The sequence below is a fragment of the Acipenser ruthenus genome, chromosome 2 (assembly GCF_902713425.1).
Source record: "Acipenser ruthenus chromosome 2, fAciRut3.2 maternal haplotype, whole genome shotgun sequence".
NCBI classification, from domain to species: domain Eukaryota; kingdom Metazoa; phylum Chordata; class Actinopteri; order Acipenseriformes; family Acipenseridae; genus Acipenser; species Acipenser ruthenus.
Window position 1 is genome coordinate 57,374,337 of NC_081190.1, and position 26,984 is coordinate 57,401,320.

At 37.4% G+C, this 26,984-nt stretch overlaps 1 protein-coding gene across 7 annotated transcripts in view; it reads left to right on the forward strand.

The window, feature by feature from the left end:
• The window catches only part of exoc1 (exocyst complex component 1), a 36,277-nt gene that overhangs the window by 6,712 nt on the left and 2,581 nt on the right, over positions 1-26,984 (forward strand). The window contains exons 5-19 of one of the 7 annotated variants that reach the window (XM_034014956.3): positions 302-319; positions 650-837; positions 1,387-1,614; positions 2,353-2,485; positions 2,680-2,789; positions 4,627-4,686; positions 7,148-7,297; positions 13,440-13,545; positions 14,705-14,749; positions 15,993-16,156; positions 19,278-19,388; positions 19,742-19,824; positions 23,288-23,516; positions 24,924-25,107; positions 25,482-25,681. In XM_034014956.3, the coding sequence (XP_033870847.1) occupies positions 302-319; positions 650-837; positions 1,387-1,614; positions 2,353-2,485; positions 2,680-2,789; positions 4,627-4,686; positions 7,148-7,297; positions 13,440-13,545; positions 14,705-14,749; positions 15,993-16,156; positions 19,278-19,388; positions 19,742-19,824; positions 23,288-23,516; positions 24,924-25,107; positions 25,482-25,681 (2,009 nt within the window). The remainder of the gene's footprint in view (positions 1-301; positions 320-649; positions 838-1,386; positions 1,615-2,352; positions 2,486-2,679; positions 2,790-4,626; positions 4,687-7,147; positions 7,298-13,439; positions 13,546-14,704; positions 14,750-15,992; positions 16,157-19,277; positions 19,389-19,741; positions 19,825-23,287; positions 23,517-24,923; positions 25,108-25,481; positions 25,682-26,984) is intronic. The other 6 variants (XM_034014959.3, XM_034014960.3, XM_034014958.3 and 3 more) reach the window with 6 other exon arrangements.

The following is a 26,984-nucleotide window of genomic DNA, read 5'->3' on the forward strand; positions in this document are numbered from 1 at the left end:
CAGTCTTAAGGAATTTTTGGTGCATCAAGCATTTCATCAAGGAATTATATATTTGCTGCATAGGTGAACTACGTGTTTATTTTAGAATGGAAATAATGCATAATGAATGAATGAATGAATGAATGAATGAATAACCCAAATTGTTAATACTGGCATTTTCCAAATGTACGCTTCTGCATGTATAGCAGAGTGCTTTTTGCCATCTTGTTAAACAAGGGGATTGCCAGTAACACTATGTACCTTGCTATGGCTATAACATGTTTCTGTTCTTTACTCTTCTCTCTTACCTTTCACTGGCCAGAGCTTCCTAAAGCTGAAGGTTGGTAAATCTTTCCTCTTCTTGTGCTCCGTCTAGTATATTGATATTGATGTCATTCCAGTGATAATTTGAGCATTTAGGATAAAATGTTAGAAATGTTGACGTAAATCTCTAAATGCTCAAATATGTGTTACCATGTTAATATTTGTGCTTAAGGTGATTGGAATCATAAAACCCTGTGAGCAGCGAAGCGCTTTCCATCAGTTTGTAGGCTAAATTGTTTTCTGTTCGTCCATAAAGAGATCCACTTTTTTGTAGTGCAAACAAATGGATATTTTTTTACGGGTCTCAGTAAAGCTTCACAAAGTTATCTATTTTATTTTTGTAAAGAATCCGTCCCAAGTGGAGAGAATCAGAGTGTGGCAGGAGGGGATGAAGAGACCCTGGATGATTACCAAGAACTCAATACAAGGGAAGAACAAGACATTGAGATAATGATGGAGGGCTGTGAATATGCCATCTCTAATGCAGAAGCCTTTGCAGAAAAATTGTCTAGTGAACTGCAGGTGCTAGATGGGGTGAGTTGTGTTTTTTCATTTTTTTTAATCATCGCTGTGCGGTGACCAATAATATTGAAGACAAAAAAAAAACCCTGCAGATCATTATATTAACACTAACTGCCCATTATCAGAATCATTATCAGAAATAAAGAGGAACCCCTAGTGGTTCATTCGTTTGGAGTGCAGGGTGAATATTACGAGCATGGTTCGAATCGTTTTTGTGCCAAGTGGCTGATCTTCGCTGAGGGCCCACAGAGATCGCTGCTTAGCCTTTGTATTCCCACATGGTTAGGGAGGAAAATTGTCTTGGAAAAGTTCACCTCATTGTATTTCAGTGACCCCTGTTGGTCAGGTGAGTCCATGCTGAGCCTCGCCTCGTTGGTAAAAAGAGGTAATTGGCTTGACAGCTGAAACAGAGGCCACTCAGTGATCGTGCTGAAAAAATGGGTATAATTGATTAACTGATTAAGAGAAGCCCTGAACAGCACAGTCTTGATAGATTCAAATTGGTTTTGTAGATACTATAAATAGACATGCAAATTATGCACACTTCTTTTTTCACCTAAGGCCAATATTCAGTCCATCATGGCTTCCGAGAAGCAAGTGAACACCCTGATGCAGCTACTTGATGAGGCTCTGAATGAAGTGGATACAATTGAGGGGAAGCTGAGCAGTTATGAGGAGATGCTGCAGAGTGTGAAGGAGCAGATGGACCAGATCTCCCAGAGCAATCACCTAATACAGCTCAGCAATACCAATAACGTCAGGCTCCTGGATGAGATTGAATTCCTTGTGGTAAGCAAAAGCTCTGAGGGAAACTCCAAATTACAAGTACTTTCTGTGGTTTAAAAAAAGAAAGTGAAGAAAGATCAGCCACCAGGTTTCAAACTGTTTACAGACTCATTGGTTCAGTAAATGTAAGCCAAACACAGAAGTTGTTAGTAATGTGAATGTATGAGAAAGGTAGAAGTGTGTTTTAATAATTAAGGGGTGGTTTCACAGACCACAATTTGCACTAATCTTGGACTACCTTAGCTAAGGTAACATTAGGTAATCCAAGATTATTGTTAATCGGCGTCTGTGAAACCTTATGTATAAATCCATTGCGAGTCACACTTTCATTCTAACATATATTCTTAACTTCTCATTGGTTTTTAACTTCTTTTTTTTTCAACATTCATTAGACGTTATTGAGGTTATTATAATCTAGGTCCGGTTTTCCCAATTGAACAGCTCCTAAAAAGTTGCCAATTTCAAGTTACTTGTATAGTTAACTTGAAATCTCCAACTGTTTAAAAACTGAAAACAATTAAAAAGGTCTAATTAAGCTAATGAATAGTTCAGTGAAGTAATTGAGAACTCAGTTGGAATGAAAACCAGAAGACACAGTGGGTCCCCAGGACCAGGATTGGGGAAACCCTGATCTAGGTAATGGTTTCACAGTACTAGCTCCCGAATGGCTGGGAACTGCTCCTTCAAATTTAATGATGCTGCATGGATGTCAACTGTCAATTAAATATTGTCATTTTATAGAATCATATGGACTTGTCAAAAGGTCATATAAAGGCGCTGCAGGATGGAGATCTTTCTTCCTCAAAGGGCATTGAAGCTTGTACTGATGCTGCGGAAGCACTTTTGCAGTGCATGAATGTAGCACTCAGACCAGGTACTGTTTGTGTGAAGAATATTTGAATATAATACCTGTATTTTGTGTATCTAATTAAGTTGCACAGTTGAGAGCTATTAAAGTATAATGTGTTTCACTGTACAATGTTTAACTGATATGAGGCTTGCACCCTCAGAAAGCCAATGGGATAAGATTGCAGTCAGTTTCTGAATCCTTTGCTCTCTCACTGGCAGGACACGATAAACTTCATGCTGTAAAACAGCAGCAACACCTGTTCAATGATTTGCGGGAACAGTTTGCAAGGAGACTTACCAACCATCTCAACAATGTATTTGTTCACCAGGTATTTCTTCTTTTTTATAGTTTTATTTCAGAATGTACAATTTCTTTATTCATTATGGGTGGATTGTATTCCTTATGCTTGTAAAAGTTCCCTTGGTCATGTTGTAATAAGATCACTTGGGATACTGGTATTTAACTTTATGAAGGTTGTACAATGTATAAGTTAGGCCATGTACAGTTGGCAGGTTTTGTTTCCCCAGATACAATTTGTATTACAATTGGAGCTGTTCTATTGCTCAGATTGAAAACACAGTGCTCCCCCTTTATAACGCTGTAGTCGGGAGCCATAGTCAAGAGACCGTGCTATTTGTGTTCCGCCGAGAATACTAGTGTTAGTGCAATGGCATTGTGAGGCAAATGGGAGCCATGACTGTACTACTTTATAACCTGTTCCGCAGTATAAAGGGTTGCCTTATAAAGGAGGAGCACTGTATTGGCAAGTATATTTTATACACATCGGTACCATTACTGATTTTCCCCATTAGGGGAACCGTATGTGAAAAAACAATTTAAGCAATTGAACAGCTAGTTCATACAACATTTCTGTGGAAGGAGGGCCGACACTCCCCCCTACCTGAACTTTAGAGGCACATGTCTTGTTGAAAGTTTGGGTTGGACCACTTTTAAGTAGACCTCATGTATTAATTTTTCAATAAAATTATCACACTCTTGTTTCTCTCTCTCTTAGGAAAAATCTTTTGTAGCAAAAGTTTTGCTTTTGTGGATGAAAAAGTTACAAGAAATAGATGTCTACAATTATTTATTTGACCAATAAGTCAATGGGGAAAAAGTAGAGATCTATCTGAAGACCTTAGGCAGAAATGTATTTATTGCCGTAAAGCTGGAGAAGGATACAAGAAGATTTCCAAGCATTTGAGTATACCAATTTAAAATATTGTTTCTATTATCAAGAAGTACAAGACTCATGGTACTGTCACAACGCTCCCTCGGTCTGGAAGAAAGTAGGTTCTTTCACCAAGAACAAGTAGAAGAATTGTGAAAAAGGTTAATCCGAGATTGACTGCCAAAGATATTCAAAGTGAATTGGCTGCAAGTGGGTTTCCATTTCAACCATAGGTTGAGTATTGCATGGTGAAGGTCTCAATGGTCACAGGCCAAGGAAAACGCCACTCTTAGGAAAATGTCACAAGGACAATTGCTTAAAGTTTGCAAAACAGCATTTGAATGATGGATATGAGTTCTGGTCAAAGGTTTTGTGGAGTGATGAAAAAAATGGTCAAAAATCACTAAAGAATCATGCCAAAAGCTCATTGAGAAATATCCTAATCGTTTAAAAGAAGTTATTATTGCTAAATGTGCCTCAACTGGATATTAATTTCATTTTCCTTGTCAGGGTATGAATACTTTTGAATTAGCATTTTTGGAGTTGCAAACAAATTGCTGATATAAATAATTGTAGACATCTTTTTCTTGTAACTTTTTTTTTCCCTCATCCATAAAAGCAAAACTTTTGCTACAAAAGATTTTTCCTATAATTTGTTTAAGAAATTTCTAGAAATTATAAATTTCCAATGAAATAATGAACCAAGAGTTGGGGTTCAAATTAAGTTAATGTACAGTAAAATGCATCTTTTCATTACTGTTTACTTTTAAGTTGTTGTAACCAGTAGCCAAAGTCACAAGCCATAAGTGTCTTTTAATCATTTTATAGCTACCTTTGGAAATATGTTGTGATGACATATATTTTGAGTGTTAAAATGGTACATAAGGTTTATTTTTTTTCTATTTGTTCTTAAACCTCCAGCCTGTTGCAGTTTGTGTGTTTTCATCCTGTCTGTTGTCAATACTTTAATTACTTGCCTTTTGTTTTCAATCAGTTCAATCACTTCACTCAGACCCTCCCCCACTTCTATAGGGCTTCCTTTCTTTCACTTCCTGTGAGTACACCCTGTTTCCATCCTGCTTCACCATTAACTTGAACCTGATCATGCTTCACCAAACGTCAGAACTATACAGTTACATGTGTTTGTAATTGTACTGTTTTTGCCTACCAATTTAGATATTTAGCACTGTATTCCTAAAATAATTTATCTATAGCATATTGCTAAGGAAAATAAAGTTGACTATTATAAAGAACTAAGCTTTACTAACATTTATAGTGAACTAAAAAAATGAAAAAAAAGTTCTGCCTGAACGTTCTTGCCATGGCCCATCAGCAATTCTATGACACTATATGCTAAAGTCGTCCCTTGCCTGCAAATAGGGTGAAACTAAATTTTTGGTTGTTTTCAGATTAAGTAAAAAAAAAAAAAAAAAAAAAAAAAAAATGCTGTAAGGGGCGAACTTGAATCTCTGATATGAAGAGACTAATGGGCACTTGTGTCTTTCTTGCAATTACATGTGTTTGAAACATTAACATTTGTAAAGCAAAAAAGGCGAACATGGTACTCCCTGTTTTAAAATTCCTTAGGCCATCATGGCAGCCTGTATCAGGAGCATTCTGTTACTTGTTATACACACTTTGCAACAAGTAATTGTTTAGTTGCATTGCCGTGTTTTCAAAAAGATACTGTGCTACTACAATTCATTTTTATACTTTCTTGTTTTACTTTAAATATTAACATTACAAAGGAATGCTGAAGTTGTGATCATTTAACCTCAGCAAAAATCTCTCTCCTTTTATTTTACATTGGTCTTATTTTTTATTATTATTATTATTATTTTTTAAATAACATTGCAGTTTCTCCCTTTTGGCAGTACAAAGTAAGACAAAATAAAACTGACCATAAATACAAAAAGGGAGAAACTGAATTTTAAAACAAAAACAAAAAATCAGGGTAAAGAGTGATTTGCAGAAAAATCTTCTTTGGATGTGTCAGAAAGTGTAAAAATGTAATTGCCAGTTGTTATTTATGTAAGGTTCAAAATGTTTTTTCAGTTTTCCGAAAATAGTATTTAGCACTTTTGCCCTATTAGCAGTAAAGGGCTTTTCACACTATAGCGTTTATTCGCTGTGTTTTTTACACCTTATGTTTTGCTGCTATTTTTTAATTCAGACTTGCACGTCAAATATCACAAGCAAAATGGTGGAATGTTTAAGAGCATAAAAAAAGTTAAACGAGAGGAGGCCATTCGGCCCATCTTGCTCGTTTGGTTGTTAGTAGCTTATTGATCCTGGAATCATCAAGCAGCTTCTTGAAGGATCCCAGGGTCTCAGCTTCAACAACATTAGTGGGGAGTTGGTTCCAGACTCCCACAATTCTCTGTGTAAAAAAAAAAAAAAAAAAAAAAGTGCCTCCTATTTTCTGTTCAGTATCTTCCATATCATGTTTATAATGGACATTTTTATTGCCTGTGTGCAGTACCTTACACTTTTCTATATTAAATGTCATTTGCCACGTGTCTGCCCAGTTCTGAATGCTGTCTAGATCATTTTGAATGATCTTTGCTGCAGCAACAGTGTTTGTCACCTCCTATTTTTGTGTCCTCTGCAAATTTAACAAGTTTGCTTACTATAGCAGAATCTAAGCCATTAATGTAGAGTAGGAATAGCAGAGGACCTAATACTGATCCCTATGGTACTCCACTGGTTAACTCGTCCAAAAATCGAACCTGCTTCTATTTTATTTTATTTATTTATTTATTTATTTTGTTTTTGCAATGATTACGCTCAAGTGTGAAAGATATTATTCAATTCCATAGGTTTGATTATTTATTTTTATTTTTTATTTATTTTTTTAACCCTAGAAAAAGCAGCGAATAAACGCTATAGTGTGAATAGCCCTTAAGGGACGATGTGAACTTGAAATTACCTCATTGGGTACCTCGATGCAGGGCAGAATGGGCACCAAGTTCCAGATTTTGCTCCCAAGCCAACCTCTTGTTTTGAATGTTTCATATGCATTTTTAGTAATGTAATATTAATTTATCACTGAAACATCTTAAAAGGCATGTTTAAAAACACAATGCCATATACTCAATCTCCTTAAAAGGTTTTAGTGATAAAGTAGTGTTACTGGAAAGGATATTGTATTATGTAAGGTACCTAAGGCAGTACATTTCATCTCATTTGTGGCTAGAAAAGACTTATTAATCATCTGCAAAAGCAATACATATATCAGCATTATCGAACAGAGGTTTAATGCTAAACTCGGTACTTATAATGTGAAAGTAAAGTGTTTCTGTTCAAAGGAATGATGGTAGAGCTTTTACTCCATTTATTTGTAAATGGTATGTTCACACTTTGACTTCCAAAAATATACAGTATATATATGAAATTCTATGTGCTTGTGTGTATATCTAATATTTAGCTGTTGTTGTTTGTGAGGTGGGAAAAGGCAGCTCCTTTTCCACATATTGAGAACAATACAGTATTTTAATTGTCTTTGTTTTCCACAGGGTCATGACCAAAGCGCTACACTGGCTCAGCACTCTGTTGAGCTGTCATTGCCCAAGCACAACCCATTGCATCGAGATTTACTCCGATATGCAAAACTAATGGAGTGGCTCAAGAACACTCAGTGTGAGAAGTATGAAGGGTTAACCGGGGTAAGGAAGCTGAAAACTGATCAGTCACTATCCACAATCACTCCTTAGGTTGAATGTATACTGACGCATTTTGACTAGCTGCAAAAAATGTAGCACATTCAGAACCAGATTTTTACATATTTACAGCATATAATAAGCAAAACAGAACATCAAATTTAAGTTGAAGTCCAATAGCAAAGCAAATACTCTTGAAATGTACTCAAAATCCATCTAATTACATGAAGTACTTAATGTTTTTTTTAATTCCATACATGTTAGAAACATGTAAAGATATATAAACCATATCATACACGATCCTAAACTGAACACTGTTAGAAGTTGTATAGCATTTATATACTGTATATCCTTGTGGGCTGCTGACAAAGCACCATCAAGGTTATCATACAGATAGATTTGTGTAACTAAGTCTGTCAGATTCCACTTAATAAATCAGTATGCATCATAGTAATGAGAGTCAGTTAATCTGATATTGTGATTACTGTTATAAAGCAGACCACATAAAGTTGGGTGGCTTCAGAAATGTATTTCAAGGAAATCTTTAACAAAATTCCCAGGTAGCCCAATTGAGATGCAACATCTAATTTCCACTATTAAGTTCCTCTTTTTTAACCAGTTTCACAGCTGGTAGGTATGTTAGAGTAGATCACTGAGGATACCGGGGTAGGGGGGTTCCACACTGCAAGGAGAGAAACCTTTGTTGTACACAAGCGCAGTTTACCATATTTTACATTCATTAAATTACCTAAGCTTGAAATACTGCTTGGTTTCTACACTGTGTTTTCTTAAGACGAGGGGATACAAGTCTACATGTTGCTAGAAAAATTTAAAAACGGATACTTTTTTTGTACAAAGTGACGTGCAAGCGACAAGTTTCAGGCAACTTTGTTTCAAGCAACAGTAGCAAAGGACTTGATTTTGTAGAAGCAACATTACATCATATAATATATCGGCCAATGAAAGTGGTGTAAAAAGCCATGTGACTAGCTGCTTCGCTGGTGGAAAAAACTAAGAAAAATGGCAGAGAAAATGAATGAGAAGCTGGTATGTGAGGGAGACTCTCCTCATCGATTTCCTATTATGAACCGTTTTGAACATAGTGTTGTGTTGGCATTATAGTCTAATATTAGAAATGGCAACAAAAAAAAAGCCAGTTTGGTACAGATGCTGAAGCATTAGAACGTTCATGTTAAACTGCAACGGTATGTTAACGGTGTGTTGCGTTTAAGGTCCCAAGTTGTGTTTTCAGTGGTCATTTTGTCTCAAATAAAGGCTTTTGTTTAAAGCTGTTTGAACAAATATTGCAAATATTGTTGCACACTTGCCAATATCTGATTTGTAGAAAGAAAAAAAAAAATCCTCACCTGGCATAATTGGGAATTCTGTTCTTATAATAATAATAATAATAATAATAATAATAATAATAATAATAATAAAAACTATAACAATTATCACATTTCAACTTCTCTCTATTTACAATTAGTTTTATTTACACGTTTATTTAAACAAATAAAACAAAAAAACATTCAAGCTGAACTGTCAAGCCAAAAATAACAAATTCCAAACAAAAATGATGAGGGTAATGGTAAATATTACAAATACAATCCAGTAGATACATATTTAAGCATAAAGTATTTTATTATATTGAAAAAAAAATGTTGGTATAACACTGGTTCCCTGAAATAGGAATATTAACCATTACAAATGGGGGTTTACCCTTTAAGACACCCGAACCTGAAACTTCATACCAGACTTCTCGTCACAGGAGTGTGACGCAGCTGTTGCTCCGCCCCCGAAAGCATAAAGGAGCTGCGCACGCTGACAACAATGTCATTTTCCTTCGAGAGTAGCGACCCTGAAGTTAATGGTTAATATTCCTATTTCAGGGAACCAGGGTTATGATAATAACCCAACCTTCCCTTTCAAGTAGGGAATATTAACAATTACAAATGAGTGAAGTATACTCAGGCTGTCGCAAGGACATGGTAGTACCTCTCTGAGCTACAAAGCTGAGCTGAAACCACCTTGTGCTAGTTAATCAATATCCAGCAATAGCTGGAAGAGACCGAAGATGAAACTCACCTAATGTTGTGTTGTGAGGGTGGACTGGGAAGCCGCCCTCAGCACTCTAGTGCTGAAACCAGGGTTATGCAGATCTACAACATTCAGTCGGTAGAACCTAGTAAAAGTATGGAGTCCACACTGCTGCATTGTTTATGTCCTGGACAGATGCACCCAGGAACAAAGCCCATGAAGTCACCTGACCCCTAGTGGAATGGCTGGTGAGCTTCTCTGGATGAGGCATATTGGCCAGTTCATAAGCAGTCGTAACTGTGCCTGTCCTTGGGACTGTTGTCCTTAACAGACAAAGAATTGTTCTGACTGCCTCCAGCTTTTAGTCAACATAATACGCTAATGCACGCACTGGGCAAAGTGTATGGAGCTGGCGCTCCCTGTCAGATTGGAAAGGAGGGGGATGGAAAGCCTCCAATTCCACCGACAGGTTAACATGAAAAGCCGAGATGGTCTTCGGCAAATAAGTTAGTACGAAGGGCAAATATTAGACAGGCTTTTTCGATACAGAGAATGCTTGCCTCTCACTCACCCGCTCAGCGGAGGTGACTGCAAGCAAGAAAGCCGCCTTGAAAGACAAAATATTGAGCTCAGCTGAGTGCATGGGCTCAAATGGAGGTTTCATCAGTACATTAAGCACTACATTCAACCTCCAACAAGGAACCACATTATTATTATTATTATTTATTTCTTAGCAGACGCCCTTAGCCAGGGCGACTTACAACTGTTACAAGATATCACATTTTTTTTACATACAATTACCCATTTATACAGTTGGGTTTTTACTGCAGCAATCTAGGTAAAGTACCTTGCTCAAGGGTACAGCAGCAGTGTTCCCCACCTGGGATTGAACCCATGACCCTCCGGTCAAGAGTCCAGAGCCCTAACCACTACTCCACACTGCTGCCACATTCCTCATTGGTGGCATAAGCTGCCGGGTGTTTTTCAAAAATTCTGTTGTGTCCATTGCAGAAGCTTGTGGGCCACACACTGGAGACTGAGTGACCGCAAACCACGCTGGTGGTTGATGTAGGACACCACGGACGTGTTGTCCGTACGAACAAGCACGTGTCTCCTCCGAACCTGCTCCAAAAAATTCTGCAAGGACACTTACACTGCCTGCAGCTCTAAAACATTTGTGACGACCCTTCCATTGTGACTGCCACACCCCTTGCACTGCTCGTCCATTCCAAACGCCGCTCTAACCCGAGTTGGAGGTGTCTGTGGTGACGACCTCCCTCTTGGTGACACTACCCAGTGCCATGCCTAGGTGTAGATGGACCGGCTGTCTACACCAAGAGAGTGACTGTAGACATTGTGTAGACACTGTCAACAGTAAGTTGCGATTCAACGCGGGCTGACAAGCTGTGTGGTTGAACCAAGCCTACAGGGGGCGGAAATACAGGAGACCCAGTGGAAGGGTGTTGGATGCTGTAGCCATCAGGCCCATAAACCTGTGGAAAGCCACTACTGGCAGTGCTCTGCCAAGCTGAAACAGCTCTAGGCAGGCGGTTATTCTCTCCACTCTGTCGTCTGACATGGTGGCCAGCATGAGCTGTGAGTCCAGGTGCACCCCTAGATAGGTAACTATCTGGGTGGGCATTAACTGGCTCTTTGCATAGTTCACCTTCCGGTCCAACCGATGTAGGTGGTTGGTAACGAGCTGTGTGTGTTCATGTACCTGTGCTGGAGACTCCAGGAAGTTGAGTACCCTGATGCCTCCAGTATACCTCCATGCACTTTGCAAGTACGCGTGGAGCTAGAGAGAGGCAGAACTGTTAAATTGTTCCCTGAAAAGTTAACCTCAGGTACTTCCTGTACACTGATTTTATGGGGATGTGAAAATAGGCATCCCTTGGGTCCACCATGGTGAACCAGACGCCTGGCCTGCTGAGCTGCAACAGCTGTTGCAAAGTCATCATCTTGTACCGTCTCCGACTGAGATACAGGTTTACCTGTGTGAGATTGAGGATTAATCTGAGGCCACCATCCCTTCTTGGCACAAGAAAATGCCTGGAATAGAACCCCCTGTTCTTGTTGGAGGGGTCTACTATGTAAATAGCCCTCTTTCGCAGCGGAGCTGCTACCTCCTGAGTCACCTGAGCGGTGACTTGTGGGTCCATGACAATTGTTATTGTCACGCCCCGGAAGGGAGGAGGGCCGTGTTGGAACTGGAGCGAGTAACCAGTTTGAACAGTAGTGAGCACCCAGGGCTCTGTGGTGCTGCTTCATCTGAGGCGCAGCTGACAGTCCAACGTACACTTGACGAAGTGGGCACAGAAATCACACGAAGTGCGATCAATCAGAGCCTCCTGAGCGTGCTCAGGACTGAGAGACAATGCACTTAAATTGTCTGTCCTCTGGAGGCAACTTGGCCTTGCAAAAAACAAGAAAATGCATGAAACCCAGGCATGGTAGAAACAGACTCTGTACTTTGTAGTAGTGCACACAGTAGTAACAGTAAGCAGAGTGCACACAGTCAATAATGATAGTACACACAGTAGGCTGTGTCAGTGTATACAGTGTTATTGTACGCAATAGACGGCATCAGTGCACAATAGCCAGTGACAGTGTCGGTGCTCACAGTGTTGTTGCACACAAAAAATAGTGTCCGTGGACAATATGGACAGTGTCCGTGCACAGAGCGAATAGTGTCAATGCACTTAGAATATAGTGTAGTGCGCAATACAGTGTCAATGCACAGAGCAGACGGTGTCAGTACACACAACATGGTGTTAGTGCGCACAACATACACACAATAATGTTAGTTAAACAACAGACAGTGTCAGTATGCATAGTATACGGTGTCAGCAAACAGAATACAGATAGTATACACAGTAGTCAGAGTCAAGTTCTCTTGGTACTTGGTACTGGACTCGGTACCAGCACTCAGTACTCCAGGTATTGGTGCCAGGAGCGAGGGCGACAGTGTTGCAGTTACCATTAGTGGTGTATTAACAGGGGAGTCCCCTTTGTAAGACAATCACTGGCTAACCTTCCAGTTACAAGTACAGACATGAGACTAAAAGCAGCCTGCTTGTAAAACAAGCCTTTGTAAGAGTGTGCTGATAGCGCCACTAATACAGCATCAAGCTGCTAAAGTTGGCATGTGTTACTCTGTAAAAAAAAAAAAAAAAAAAAAAGAGAGAGATAAAGAAACACAAAATTAATATATTATAACAATATAGAAATAATATACAATACGATTTACACACAAATGGAACGCGAAGTGAACACGGTTGGACAATATTTTTTTTTTTAAACTCCGAAAAGTAGAATATTGCACAGCCGAAGGAGTGCTAGGGATCCCAGGAAGGACGGCACTTGAGCCGCAGGCTTCCCGCGGGGCAGTAGGCCGCAGCGGGACTTTACCTGAACTTGGCTGAAAACCCAAGAAAGACTAGAAATAAACCATTTTAATTCAGCAATTCAATATATTAATTCAACATTTAAAAAGCAAAGCTAAAAATATGAAATAAAGGTAATTAGGAAGGTTATAATTTAATATCAGTGTGCTTTCAAGTATTCAGGATCAGCTGAAAAGGAAAATGGCATCATTGTCAGTGTGCGTAGCTCCTTTATGCTCTCGGGGGGGCGGAGCAGCAGCAGCTACAGTCACACTGCTCTGACGAGAAGTCTTTGGTATAAAGTTTTAGGTTTGGGTGTCTTAAAGGGGAAACACCCATTTGTAATGGTTAATATTCCCTACTTGAAAGGGAACACAAATAAACTTTGATAGGAAATATCATCTATGTATTGTCTTCTCTGTGTTGTCCATCAACATTCTATCTGCAATTTCTACATACTGTAGAATACTGTACCCTGAAATTTGAAGCAACAATGTAGAAGCAACAGATTTTATTCTACATTTTCTAGCAACATGTAGACTAGCATACCCTTGGCTTTACACACATGCACCCCTTAGTGGCAATATAAAGTTAATTTAAGTTTCAGGTTATTAGGGTCCAGTTTGTCACAATGTATATTGCCTTGTTCATTCATAAGAAACCCGGCATGTTAAGACCATGGAGACCCCACAGCAAATGTTGACGAAAATGTGTTTCTTTTGCAGAATTATGTTGATTATATCGCAAGATTGTATGAACGGGAAATTAAAGATTTTTTTGAAGTTGCAAAGATTAAAATGACAGGCACAACTAAAGAGGGCAAGAAGTTTGGTAAGATTTCTTGTTATTAATATATATATATATATATATATATATATATATATATATATATATATATATATATAGAGAGAGAGATATATATATATTTATATAGATATATATATACAGTATATTTTTGGTAATTAAGACTATTTCTCAAAATAATAATGATTATGTAGATTGCATACCGTACCTTAACTGTGCATGAAATTGAAACAATTTTATCACATTAACAATACATAAATCATTTGTTTCCAGCCTCATGAAATGTGTGTGCTTGTATACTTATTTTTGTAACATTTTTACAAAAATGTTACTATTATTTTTAATAGAGAACATATACATACAAAATATATAACTTAAAATAGCACTAGAAGCATATACAGTAGCTGTAAACTTAAAGAGGAAATGCCATGAACTGACCAGCATGACCCTATGTCCCATGAATTAGCAAAACTACTACATTTAGACAATGTCTTGCATTAGTACATGTTTTAGCAGTTGCTTTTCATTTTTGGACTTGTTTGTCCTGCAGTGATCTCAGTAATATAAGTGATGAGGAGCCCGGCTTTCGATTGTTTCAGTCAAGAGTGGTGCTCCGTGCAGCACAATAATAAGCAACTAATATTTATCCACAGTTAGTTCAATTCATAATGCAGTTACCTACAACCCAGCAGCAAGCTGGAAAGTAAACACAGAGGAGACACCAACAAAACCAAAAATGAAATCCAGCTGCTAAAATATGCTCTGTAGTGTTGATTTTAATGAGTGGTTTGATTCACATCGAAACATTTTTATTGTCAGGTTGGTGAGCATATTCATTTATCCCATCAGGTCTCCCCCTATTCTCTGTTTTGAATTTGTACTTTTTACTGAATATACATAGAAACAAGGAGAACATGTGATTTAGTTTTCTTCCTAAAAAGCTTCTAAGGTTTATATCGCAAAGCATTATAAACGTGCAAAGTGTTATGGTCAACTTGGAACATCAACATTTCTTTTCATGGTGTAGTTGTATTTCTTCTGGCAGTTCTAATGCATGTTTTTGTTGTTTTGCTTTTTTTTTTTTTTGTATAACTAACTCTTAACTTGCCCTATGCTGCACGGTCTGTGTGACACATTTCCTAACCTGTCTTTGTCTTGATGCCTGCAATCTAATCTGCTGCCACAGCCACGCTTCCTCGAAAAGAGAGTGCTGTCAAACAAGAAACGGAGAGTAAGTATCCCTGCAACATTAAAAAGCTCAATCTGTGGTCCGTATCATTTGCTTCACATATTGCACTCTCCACTGCACCAGAAAATGAATACCAGTTCACCTGAATTTAAATCGTCTGTGTACTGTACATGTCAGAACTTGTCTGAAGGTTAGTTTTACTAGTGGTAACACATTCTGTAACACATACATTTTTAAGGAAGTTAGGGGTAGACAGGGGGTTATATTTTGAAGCTACAATTTTTTTTTTTTATTCCTTTCAGGAAATGTGCCTTTGCTTTTGCACTTGCTTTACCAGTTTATAGGTACAGATACCCTGAGTTAGTTTAAATTTATAATAGTGTGAGTGAAGAGAGCTCTGGATTAAAAGCTATTTTATTGGATTAATATGTTACAGCTGATAAACAGGAGTTTAGTATGAACTAGAGGTCTGCACGGCTAGAAAATCTGGCCATATTCCGCTGTTGTTGTTGTTGTTGATGTAATATTGTACTTGTAATGATTCAGGGTTATGGAAGGGTTCCAATATTGGAGGTTTTATTTATTTTGTCAATCGGAACACAGCGTAGTTTACACAAAACAAAAGTATAGGCAAGGAGAATACCTTACTGCTCCTTCTCTTTCTCTCGCTTTTCCTGTGTATCCCTTTTTGTCACGTCCGGTTTGTTCTAACTTTATTGTTCACCGGTGACTCTATGGCAAAAACAATAGTCCAAAAGAAACTTAAAGGTGTTTTTTCTAACTTGACTGTTCTTGTACATGTAAAAAGTTGTGGTCCAATACTGTACCAAAACAGATTTAGAAGTTCTGCTTTATGGAGTTATTTAGCAAAACGAAAAATAAACTTTGTAAAGTTATTCATTATTTGCTCTTAATACCCACCAAGCAGTTCTGGCTACAGAAAGTTAGCTTTCTGTAGTCATGTATTATGTCCCATTTATGGTTTTAAAGAATACGTGATGTTTCCAAACATTTATTTATATGTAGTCATGAAAATTAATATTTCTGCATGATTTATGGCCGGCATATCAATATTGTGCTTTTTTTTTTTTTAAGGCGTTAAATACATTGACTGCTGCAAAGCTTCCGTATTTGTTTTTTTAAAGATAAACCACACTACATCTAGTCCAATACAAAAAGAGGTTTTATAGCGATTTCATTGAAGAAGATACTTAGCCTTAAGTGGTGAAAACCAGTTAACCCTGCTGAAAGTGATTGCACCATTCTCTCCTTGTGTGTGTGTCAGGCCTGCATGGGAGTTCAGGAAAGCTCACTGGTTCGACATCCAGCCTCAACAAACTACCAATCCAGGGTGGAGGAAGTCGCAGGTCTCAGTCATCCTCATTACTGGATATGGGCAACATGTCTGCCTCAGACCTCGATGTGGCGGACAGAACCAAATTTGACAAGGTACAGAATTTTTGGTTAATAAGAAATTCTAAAACACAAATATTGTCAATGAAGCCATCGGTGCAAGTACATTTAATATCAAGTTATTTTGTAATAGCAAGACCTTTTTACTCGCAATTACCATCTTATATTAACTTCGGTTTTTCTTACATTGGTGACGAGGATGATCCGCGTCCTCGTGCCATTTGTTGTGAAGTACTGGCTCATGAAAGCTAAGGCGTCGGCCTCTTGAGACACGGCATCCAGATTGTGTTGGGAAACGAGATGAGTTTTTCCAGAAGAAAGCTGATCAATTAGCTATACAGCAAACGTTCTTAAAAAATCAGTCTCTGTCTCAGAAAAGGAGATGAATGTATCCTACCTGGTTACAATGCATATTGCAAAAAACAAAAAACTGCACAACTGACTGCTGTCGGTACGTTGGTGTTGAATTGAAAATTAAAACTGGTATTGGGTATGTTGCAACACAATTTTAAATTGCTATTGTAACGTGGATGTAAAGGAAGCAGTCCAGGCAAGTATTCTGGTCTCAAATGTACAGTTTATTTTACAAGAACAAACAGTTCAATAAAATAAATGCAATAAACGATAACAAACACAGGATAAATAAAAGGGTTTAATAAACAGGCAGGTAACACACAGAAAGCTAACAGTCTCTGCTTGTCTAACTCGGTAATAAAAAAAAACAACAGGTCATCTCCCACAGCTCCAAAACTCACACTCTTCACCCAACCCCTCCCTCAGTCAGGCTTACATTTTGCTCCATTGTGAGTGCTCCCCCAATCACAGGCATGCATTCCCTTCCCACCACCACCAGTACTACAGTAGATCCGGTTTAAAACAGACTGCAAATCATTCATTAAGCTTTCAATCACCAAGCGCTTCAATTCAGCTGTAGGTAATGTCAGCACAAAGAACAAGCCATTGTGGAAACTAATATTGGTCACATTGAGCATTTCAACGAGCTTCAAGTGTGATGACTATTATTATTATTATTATTATTATTATTATTATTTATTTCTTAGCAGACGCCCTTATCCAGGGCGACTTACAATCGCAAGCAAATACAAATACATTCAAGTGTTACAATATAAGTCATACAATAAGAACAAGAAATACAATAATTCTCAAGTGTGACAAATCACAATTCAATAATACAGCAGATAATAGTGAAAGTTACATCAGGATATGATTAAATAGTGATAGTTACATCAGGATATGATTAAGTACAAAATACTACAGATTAAACACTTGGCAGATTACAATATTCTGAGGTACAGGATTAAATGCAGTAAAATAGGGGGCAGATAAGAGCAAAATAAAGCATATTTAAATGAAGGGTGATAGTGTCCCAGGATACAACAGAGGAGTTCTACAGGTGCTGTTTGAAGAGGTGAGTCTTAAGGAGGCGCCGGAATGTGGTCAGGGACTGGGCAGTCCTGACATCTGTAGGAAGCTATTACTCATATTATTCTCCTGCTCATGTTATACAGTACTGCTGCTACACTGTGCACTTACCAGACTTGTGTCCAATATGTTAGATCTCTGTCACAAGTCTGTGCCATTCCAACAAGCTAACCTTAGACCACCCCACCAGAATTCCTTCCTAAGAGCAGCATTCTATTTAGACCCTTTTAGTGCCTTTCATGGTTGTACAGTAAATCACCTTTTTAGTATTGTGCGTGTCGTCATGTGTTATTTGCAAAAAAAGCGATTAAACTTTGACCTGGTGTCACTTTAGTCTGCTTTGATGAAGTGTCACCAGTAAAGGCTAGAATGGAATCAGCAATTTGCACAGCAATTCAGAAAAACAACATGGAGGAAATCTCCCTTGGAGGAACATTTGTTGTCTAGTTATCCAGGAACATTAAAAAAGAAACTGTCATGGTGTGGCAATGTGCTCCGCCCCTGTGTGCATTTCTGTGTTGTATGTTGCGTGTGTTAATGTTGGTGTATAGAGATTGGTACACGGGATATAAACGGGTCTGTGTTTCACGTGGTATTTAAATTGTATAATTGTATTTAGCCTTGTGACACATGGCCACACACAAATGATACAAATATGATAATGCCCATGTGACTGGAGTGGATAAAGAAGGGAGTTCAAAACAGGTATTTCAGTAATCAACCCTGGATAGGGTGGTAGTTTTATTTTTAAACCAAAAAACTCAATAAAACGTGCAGGGTTCAGGGCGTGAGGATTAATCCAAATCTAAAAGCAGGATCGAGTTGAGGGACGGGGCTCCATCGGTCGCCAGCTTCTCCCTCGCTCCTCAGTTGTCCGCCCCGTCTATGTAAATAAACACACAGGTTAATCGATTTAATCCTCCCCTCCACGTCTCTCTATCTCTCTCTCCTATTCAAGAATCTGAATGCCAGCCCCGAAGTACAACAATGCAGTTCCCTTTGTTCCCCTGAGATCAGTGAAACACCTATCCAAGAACGGCAGGTGTTTTTAATAAACACTTGACCAGAGTGACCGGGTTTAGTGTACCTGCACTGTTGCCCCACACAAAGATGGTGTCCCGGAAAATCATGACTTCCATCACGGTCACGTGATCTTTGCATGGGGGTCCTTGGCATGGCCCAGTGCCCTCTGTTGTCGGGAGGCTGGATAACAACACAAGACTCTTTTTCCCATCACAGTCCACAATACTAACGCAGTATGCCAATAGCAAAAAAAAAGATGAGTCTGTGTTCTCCCAAATTATACAACAGGATTAACATTTTTTAAATTGATTTTTTTATATATTTGGAATTGGCACTTATTTTACCCCTGATTTTCTCCTGGACAGAGGAGGTTAAAGCAGTTAAGGGGTTAATAAGTTGTGTCCGAATTTCATATTGTACATTTTAATTTTTTTCCTATAGTGATTTGTAATCAAGTAACAGTGGCACTGTTTGGTTGTGTTTGCAGTGCTTTTAAAATGTCTGCAGATTTCCTCCAGTGTTGATTTATTTACCCTTGGAACATGCACACTAGAGCTGTGTTGGGGGAGGTCACCCGAATGCATTGTATTTTAGTTTAGATGCAAAATGATGCACCCTACTAAAATCAAGTCTGTAAATGTAAACTATTGGTAACACTGTAAAACATCACTCTCAAACATTTTGTCTTTAGATCTTTGAACAAGTTCTAAGTGAACTGGAGCCTCTTTGTCTGGCGGAACAGGATTTCATCAGCAAATTCTTTAAACTACAGCAACAACCCAGCATGCTAGGATCTACAGCTGTGAGTCTTCAGTCTGAATAATGTACCAATAGAAAGGGGAGATTCTGATACTTGATGGGATTAATTTTGAAGTGGGAGAATATGAGTCCAAATATGTTGAACAACAATGTTTTTTTGGATTTTACTTTTTGATATTTTATTAATAATTTATAAGTTATGGATGATTTAAGTGATGCATCAAATCATTTAGACAATTCATTGCCAGGAAAATGGATGATAAAATTGTTCAGGGTACTGTAAAACCATGAACTGAAGACAAAAATATGTCTTGAAAAAAGTACCCATTAACAACCACATTAAGTACTATGATATTTTTGTTTCTTTAGTCATTAAATATGATTGCACTTTTATAGGTAGATGGAGAGGAAGTAGATGGAGCAGTGCCATCAAGGCATGTATCTGTTGGTGGGGAAAGACCGCAATCTGCAACGTCTGAGTGAGTATTTGTGTTTCCATATAGACTTGCTTACTTACCGTCATCTAGACTGTTTTTTTTCACGATAAAAAATAGATATTTCACGATTTAAACATAACATTTATTAAAACAGAAACAATAGGGTTGTCACTTTTCAAAATTGATAATTTCTTTACAGTTGTTATACAACAAATGTTCTTAAATACTTTCCTGAAAAATACTGAATGCTAAATTGCAGGGTTTTTTTTTTTTTTTTATGTTCACCTTTTAAAAAATAAAAATCACCATTCACAAAGTGCTAAAAGGTCACAGACAAAAGTATTGACACTGTACACATAATAAAATAATTCAAGAATACATGTTGATTACAAGCATTTAGTCAATGTTAGCCACTAATTAATGACAAAGACCAAAATACACAATTTCTGGTAGTTTAACAATTTTTATAAACAAAAACAAAAACAACGGAACCTAAGAAATTTCAAATATTTGTTCGACAAAAGTATTGACACCTTTACATTAACCCTGTAATGCCCATTTCTGTATCACATATGATACGTGCTGTGTGGTCCAGTGGTTAAAGAAAAGGGCTTGTAACTAGAAGGTCCCCAGTTCAAATCCCACCTCAGCCACTGACTCATTGTGTGACCCTGAGCAAGTTACTTAACCTCCTTGTGCTCCGTCTTTCGGGTGAGACGTAGTTGTAAGTGACTCTGCAACTGATGCATAGTTCACACACCCTAGCCTTTGTAAGTCGCCTTGGATAATATATATATATATATATATATTGTAAAAGAATCGAACCTCTTCGCGGTTCGTTGCCCCTTTAAAAACACGACCCAACACAGAAATAGATTTTTGAAAGCGCGGTTGCGCTATTTTTAATGAACACAAAAACAAAATTAAACAAAACAAACACCTAGCTCTCTTTGAGCAATAACTAAACAGAACAGGAACCTAAACTAAAACAGGACAGCTAAGCTGTTTACCTGTACAAAACAAAACAAACAAAACAAAACACACAAAAAAGGCTTCACACTACCTTTTTCTTTTAATTACAGCTGTACCCACACCAGCACAGTCGGGCTTCTGCCCTCTTCAGCAGCCGCCTTGAGCAGACTGACTGCTTTCCTTTTAAACCCTGCACCTGGCTCTAATTTTCAATAATAGCCAGGTGCAGGTACTGATTAAACAATAAAACAATTAACCAAACAATTAACAAACCAAAAATGTGCCTTCCGCACATGTTTTCCTAGAGGGAGGAATTAACCCCCTCCCTGCTGTCTCACAATATATATATATATATATATATATATATATATATATATATATATATATATATATATATATATATATATATATATTAATTGTTTATTTATATTATTATTTGTTTATTTATATATATATACACACAGTAATTAAGCTGCATTCTAAAGTCAATAGCCAGAAAAAAGTGGTAATTATTTCCAACATCTATTGAAGAATGTTTTGGCAACACAGCAGATCATGGTCAAGACAAAGGAGTTGGATTCACGTTTGAGAAAAGCACTTGTAGCAAACTACAACAAAGGAAATATAAAAGAAATATGGAATACCAAAATCTGAACAATAATCAAGAAATACCACAGAACAAATTCAACTGAAACACTTGAAAGAAGTGGACGTCGAAAGAAAATTACAGGTACAGCAGGCAGGAGAATCGTCTGAGCAGCGAAAAAACATCCAAGATTAACAGCCAAAGAGTTAAACCCTAATCTAACCATAACAAAAAAAGCATCTACAATTTGCCAAGAAGTATGAACAGGAATCTGAAGCATTCTTCAACAAAATTTCCCAAAATGGCTCACAGTATGATTGGAGAAAAAAAGGGAATACCTTCAATGAAGAAAACCTTGTACTTACAGTTAAACATGGAGGTGGTTCGATCATGATATGGGGGTGTTTTAGTAATTCGGGGACTAGAGACATTCATGTGATTTGAAGATCGAATTAATGCAGCCATGGATCAAAACATTCTACAAAGTACTGTAGGGTTGTGGTTTTATTCATTTATTGTTATACCAATTATCCTAAGCCTTGTATTATTAGTGAACAGTTATTTAAGATGAATTATTAAATATCAATGACAAGAACAATGGTATATGTTAATTTGCAAATATTTCTCTAGACAGGAACATTTTAGTCAGCTAGCTTACAATACAGTTTCAAGATAATTGATCAATATTACCTGGACTGGGAGACCCCTCACAGACAAAACCTTGGAGATGGAAGGTTGGCAAACTCAATTGTCTTGTACAAACCTCTTAGTTTTATATACAGTAGGTATCCCAACAAGCAGGTTGTATGCCTCAAATGGAATATAGCAGTACAGCTCTGTAGCATTACATCACTTTCCATAAGTCTATACATTTGAACATACAGTTTAGTTTCATTCTTAATATTTATAAAACATATAAGATCATTCTCATCAGGGCCCTACATTCACTCGTAAGGTTATTGCCACAGAATGGTACGGTTTATCTTAATTGACAGGGTGTATAAATCACTACCGTCTGCACAGAACCTACTTTAATGTTCGTTTTAACCCATCAATACAATGATACCATCTGCTCGTAGGCTGATTGACAGTTTATCTTCCAAAACGACCCAAAGTATACGGCTGAGTCAACGCTGGAATCCTTGAAGAAATCAAAGATAAGTTCTGGATTGGCCTTTGCAATCACCAAATTTCAATCCAATAGAAATGCTTTGGACTGATCTGAAAAAAGCTGTAGCCACGCATTGTGTATCTAATCTGTCTGAGCTGAAGGAAATATGCAAGGCAAAATGGTCCCAGATTTTGCCAACAAAATGTAATGTACTGGTTAGAAAGCTTTTTAAAAAAGCAAAAGGAGAACACATGAAATACTAAAGCAGGGGTACCAATAACGAATCATTTAAATTTAAATAAGTTAGTTTGTTTTTTGATAAAGATTATTTGTTAAAGTTCTGAATTGTGTATGTTGCTTTTTGTTTTTATTAAAAAGTGGTTAAAGTTTACCAAATGCTTTTCCTTGATTTGTTACCTTGAATTATGGTATAAGCAGCGTAGCTAGTACTTTTGTCTGCAACCTGTATATTTACACTATTCTTTCACAAATGGGGATTTTGACAGGGAATTTCATTTTACATTATTTTATGAAATTAAGAAAACAAAAATGTCAATATTTGAAGCTAGCCCACTTTTTGTGCTTTTTCAGTATTCTTGGGACATGATGGGATCATTTTAATTGCAATAAACAAACTTCTATTCGTGGACAGATATCTAATTAAAAATAGAGTTGATTTTAAGATTACAATAGTGCAAGTGGTCAAATGATGGGCTCAGACTCACAACTTTCTGCAGTGATCCCAGTCAGCTAACTGTGTAAGTGGTATACAAGGAAAGACATAGTTTTAAGCTTAGGCTTTTTTCATTGTCATTAATGCTGGTTTCTTGTTACAGGAAGGAGATGGTTCGGCTCATGATGAATAAAATCTTTCATTGTATTGAGGTTGAACTCAATAATCTGATTGCCCTTGGTGACAAGATTGACAGCTTTAACTCGTTGTACATGTTGGTGAAAATGAGTCACCATGTTTGGACTGCAGAGAACGTAGATCCAGCTTCCTACCTCAGCACCACACTTGGAAATGTCTTGGTGACAGTCAAAAGGAACTTTGATAAGTGCATAGTAAGAGGTCTTTCATGCTTTTGCTTTCAGTATTTAAGTTGTCATGTCAGGATTCACTTTAGCAGCGCATGAGAAGCTGTACCTGTTTTTTTTTTTTTTTTTTTTAATTACTTAAGCTAGCAAGATGTTTTTTTTAAATGTATTTCCTTACAGCAGTGGTGGGCAACCTGTGGCACACTGGGGGTGCAATAATGGCCCTTGCCACCTTGCCAAGCTTGTGCTATTTAAAAAAAAACAAAAAACAGTTGGAATGGTGATACATAGCCGCATACTCTGTAGCACTGAGGTGGAACAGATCTGTGCAGAAAAATAAGCTGTTGATGGTAAACAGGAAAGAAACATGGTAACCTTTCAGTGGAAAAAAAATTCTCCCATTCACCAGTTTCTGCCCTAGTCCCAGGATGATTTGGGGGTGGTGCTAGCTTTACTAATATTCTATAAAAGATATCCTGGGCTGCTGATATGTTTTCTTAACTTTTTGGGTGAAAATTTAAGTTAGAAATTAAGTTATGATATTCTGCTTTCTTATCAATCAGTGCAAGTGGCGGTCAGATTATTAAATTATAATAATATCATACAAAGCAGTGTCTTTCCTTTACCCAGTCCCTTATTTTACAAAGCATTTCAAACAATGATATCACAAAAGTAAGATTTTCACTATATTGTGTAAATGTTTCTTACTTGTTAAAATTAATTGAACCAAAAAAAGCAACTATTTTGTAAGATGGCTAAACCTTGAAGAAATTGTATTTTTAGAAAAACATTGGTTATCTTTAAAACTGCTAAAAGTTTTAATATATTCAAGGCTCGCCGTGAGAACGACCGCCACGTGAAGGGTTGCTAGATGGTGGTTGTTTTAGTACATTTAATTTGACACTTTTTTACTGCAGTGAAATTGGGAAGGTTTGAGTTAGCAATAGCAAAGAGTTTAAAATTGATACATTTTGTGACAAGCGTATGGAAAAGGTGTCAAAGTCAAACACACCAGCTGCTTCAAAATGTGGTGAGGGCAGTGCAATAAAGCTGGTGGAAACCATGGTCTCCCAAAAGTCACATTAATGGTAGGAACTGCACATGTACTCCTTTTAATTATATTTGTTATTCAATTGAAATGCTAACATATTTTAGTCAGTGAATTGTATTTTCCATTATTTTGTCGTCTATGTATTCTAATTGGTGGTTTCTAGCATTTGGATGTGTTGCTGGCTCGGGTGGCCCTCAGGGCTGTTTTATTTCAGTTGCCCACCACTGCCTTACAGCATGTTAAAGCCATTAGGCTGTGTCTGTTTGATATTTCCCCACCTGGAACACCGACAGCCATTTCTCAACATACTATTGCCTGTTTATGTCGCAGTTGATTTCTGCTGTTTCTATATCAGTAATTAATGGGTCTGCTTTCTTTTAAAGTCAAATCAAATTAAACAAATGGAAGAGGTGAAGATCTCAAAGAAGAGCAAGGTTGGCATCCTTCCATTTGTTACTGGTATTGAGCAGTTTGCAGAGCTGGCCGAGACAATCTTTAGAAATGCAGAGCGACGTGGAGATTTGGACAAGGCCTATGTAAAACTCATCAGAGCTGTGTATTTCAATGGTAAGAAAACACTACAGGTAGAGAATATAGTTATGCCTCACTAAGAATGTATTAACAAGCTATGTATTGTCTCAGTCCCACCCTTAGGATTAATCTGTGTGCATATCTATTCCCAAATTGAAAAGTGGCAGCTACTGTGCATACTGTGTGTCACTTTACATAATCTTAGCTTGGCTACACCTGGAGCTATATCTTGAAAAACATTAAGTTCAAGCTTGGTTGAGCCTGTTGAAGACTACATACTTTAAATTTTAGTATATAAAACACTAAAATCCACAGAGTATTACATTGAGTCAGGTCTATCAATTGTTAATCTAAACCTGCATCATTATTTTGTCAAAGAAATTTAAACATTTATATGTATTTATTTTAAGTTGAGAAAGTTGCAAATGAAAGTCAAAAGACTCCCAGGGATGTTGTGATGATGGAGAACTTCCATCATATCTTTTCAACTCTGTCCCGTCTGAAGATCTCCTGCCTGGAGACTGAGAGGAAAGAAGCCAAATACAAGTACACTGATCACTTGCAATCCTATGTCATTTACTCTCTGGGACAGCCTCTGGAGAAACTTAATGTAAGTTGCTGCACTTAATTTCTAAATACTTGCTGGTCATTTAGTAGATCTTTGTAATGATTATAGATTTGTATGCCTGAGCACCATTGGGTAATATTCATCTACGTATACAGTCGGCGTCGCCTAATCGAGATACTGATAATTGGTATTTCTGCTTAAATGGGACAGAACTCTGGGAGACGGTTCTTCCGAATGCTATTTATGTTGTTTAATTGGGACATCACTTTGTTTAATTGGGATACAGTATTTTCAATTGATGAACGGAGATCGCTTTTCAGAGCAAGACAGGTTCGCGAGCACAGTGCAGTGATTATGTGATTATGCTGTGACTTGCATAAAATTGCGTAAACCACAATGCCCTCTTGAAGGATCTGGAGTCTTGTGTGGTTTCTCAGGCTGCTGTGGCGAAGAAAGTTGGTGTGTCAACATCGCAGGTGTCTCACTTTGTGATTTTAAGATGTGATTTCATTATTTTTCATTTAATTTAGTTTAGAAATAAACTGATTTAATTTAGTTTAGGAATAAAAAAAATGACAATGTGATGTGATTTAATTGTTTCTTTTCACTTAAAAATAAAAAAGGAAAAATACTTTTCTCTCTTGCACATGTTTTAAATTATGAATATAAATTTGACTAAGGGACAGCCGCTTATTCAGGATATTTTTATGTCTCCAGAGGTGTCCCAGTAAAGCGATGCCGACTGTAGTTTCAAATTGTATTTAAGAAAAGTGTGCCTGCCTGTCAGTGGCTTTAAAGACAAAATTAGAGCAATCGGTAAAATATAAACATGACCTATATCCACTGAATGATATGTACAAATGTAAGTTTGACATACAGAGACAGATGCCTCTGTATACCTCCAGATTTTTAGACAAAGTTCTGTCACATTTAGTGTTTAGTGCTCCTATAGATGTTTAAAATCTTTGGCATACAGATGGAGAGAGACAAACAAATAGAACCCCCGGGTTCTAATACACGATTCTTTACATTTATAAAAACTTGGGAAAAAAAAAAAAATGTTCTTAGCAAGTTTGGAAGGGGCTCTAGAGAAATGAAAAAATGTAAGGGAGTACATACAGTGAGGCAATCGGACAGAGTGAAAAACAACCTCAATAAATTCCCCTCACATTGTGATAAACTGAATATAATTAAATAATATACTTAGGATTTAAGCAATACAGACAGGTAGTTGGACAGACAGGCAGACTATTTACCCCGACTGTGGATGACAGGCATAATGTCAGTATTGGCAGGCAATACACTTCTAACTACAAAATCAATATTGTAACTTACATTTTCAGTG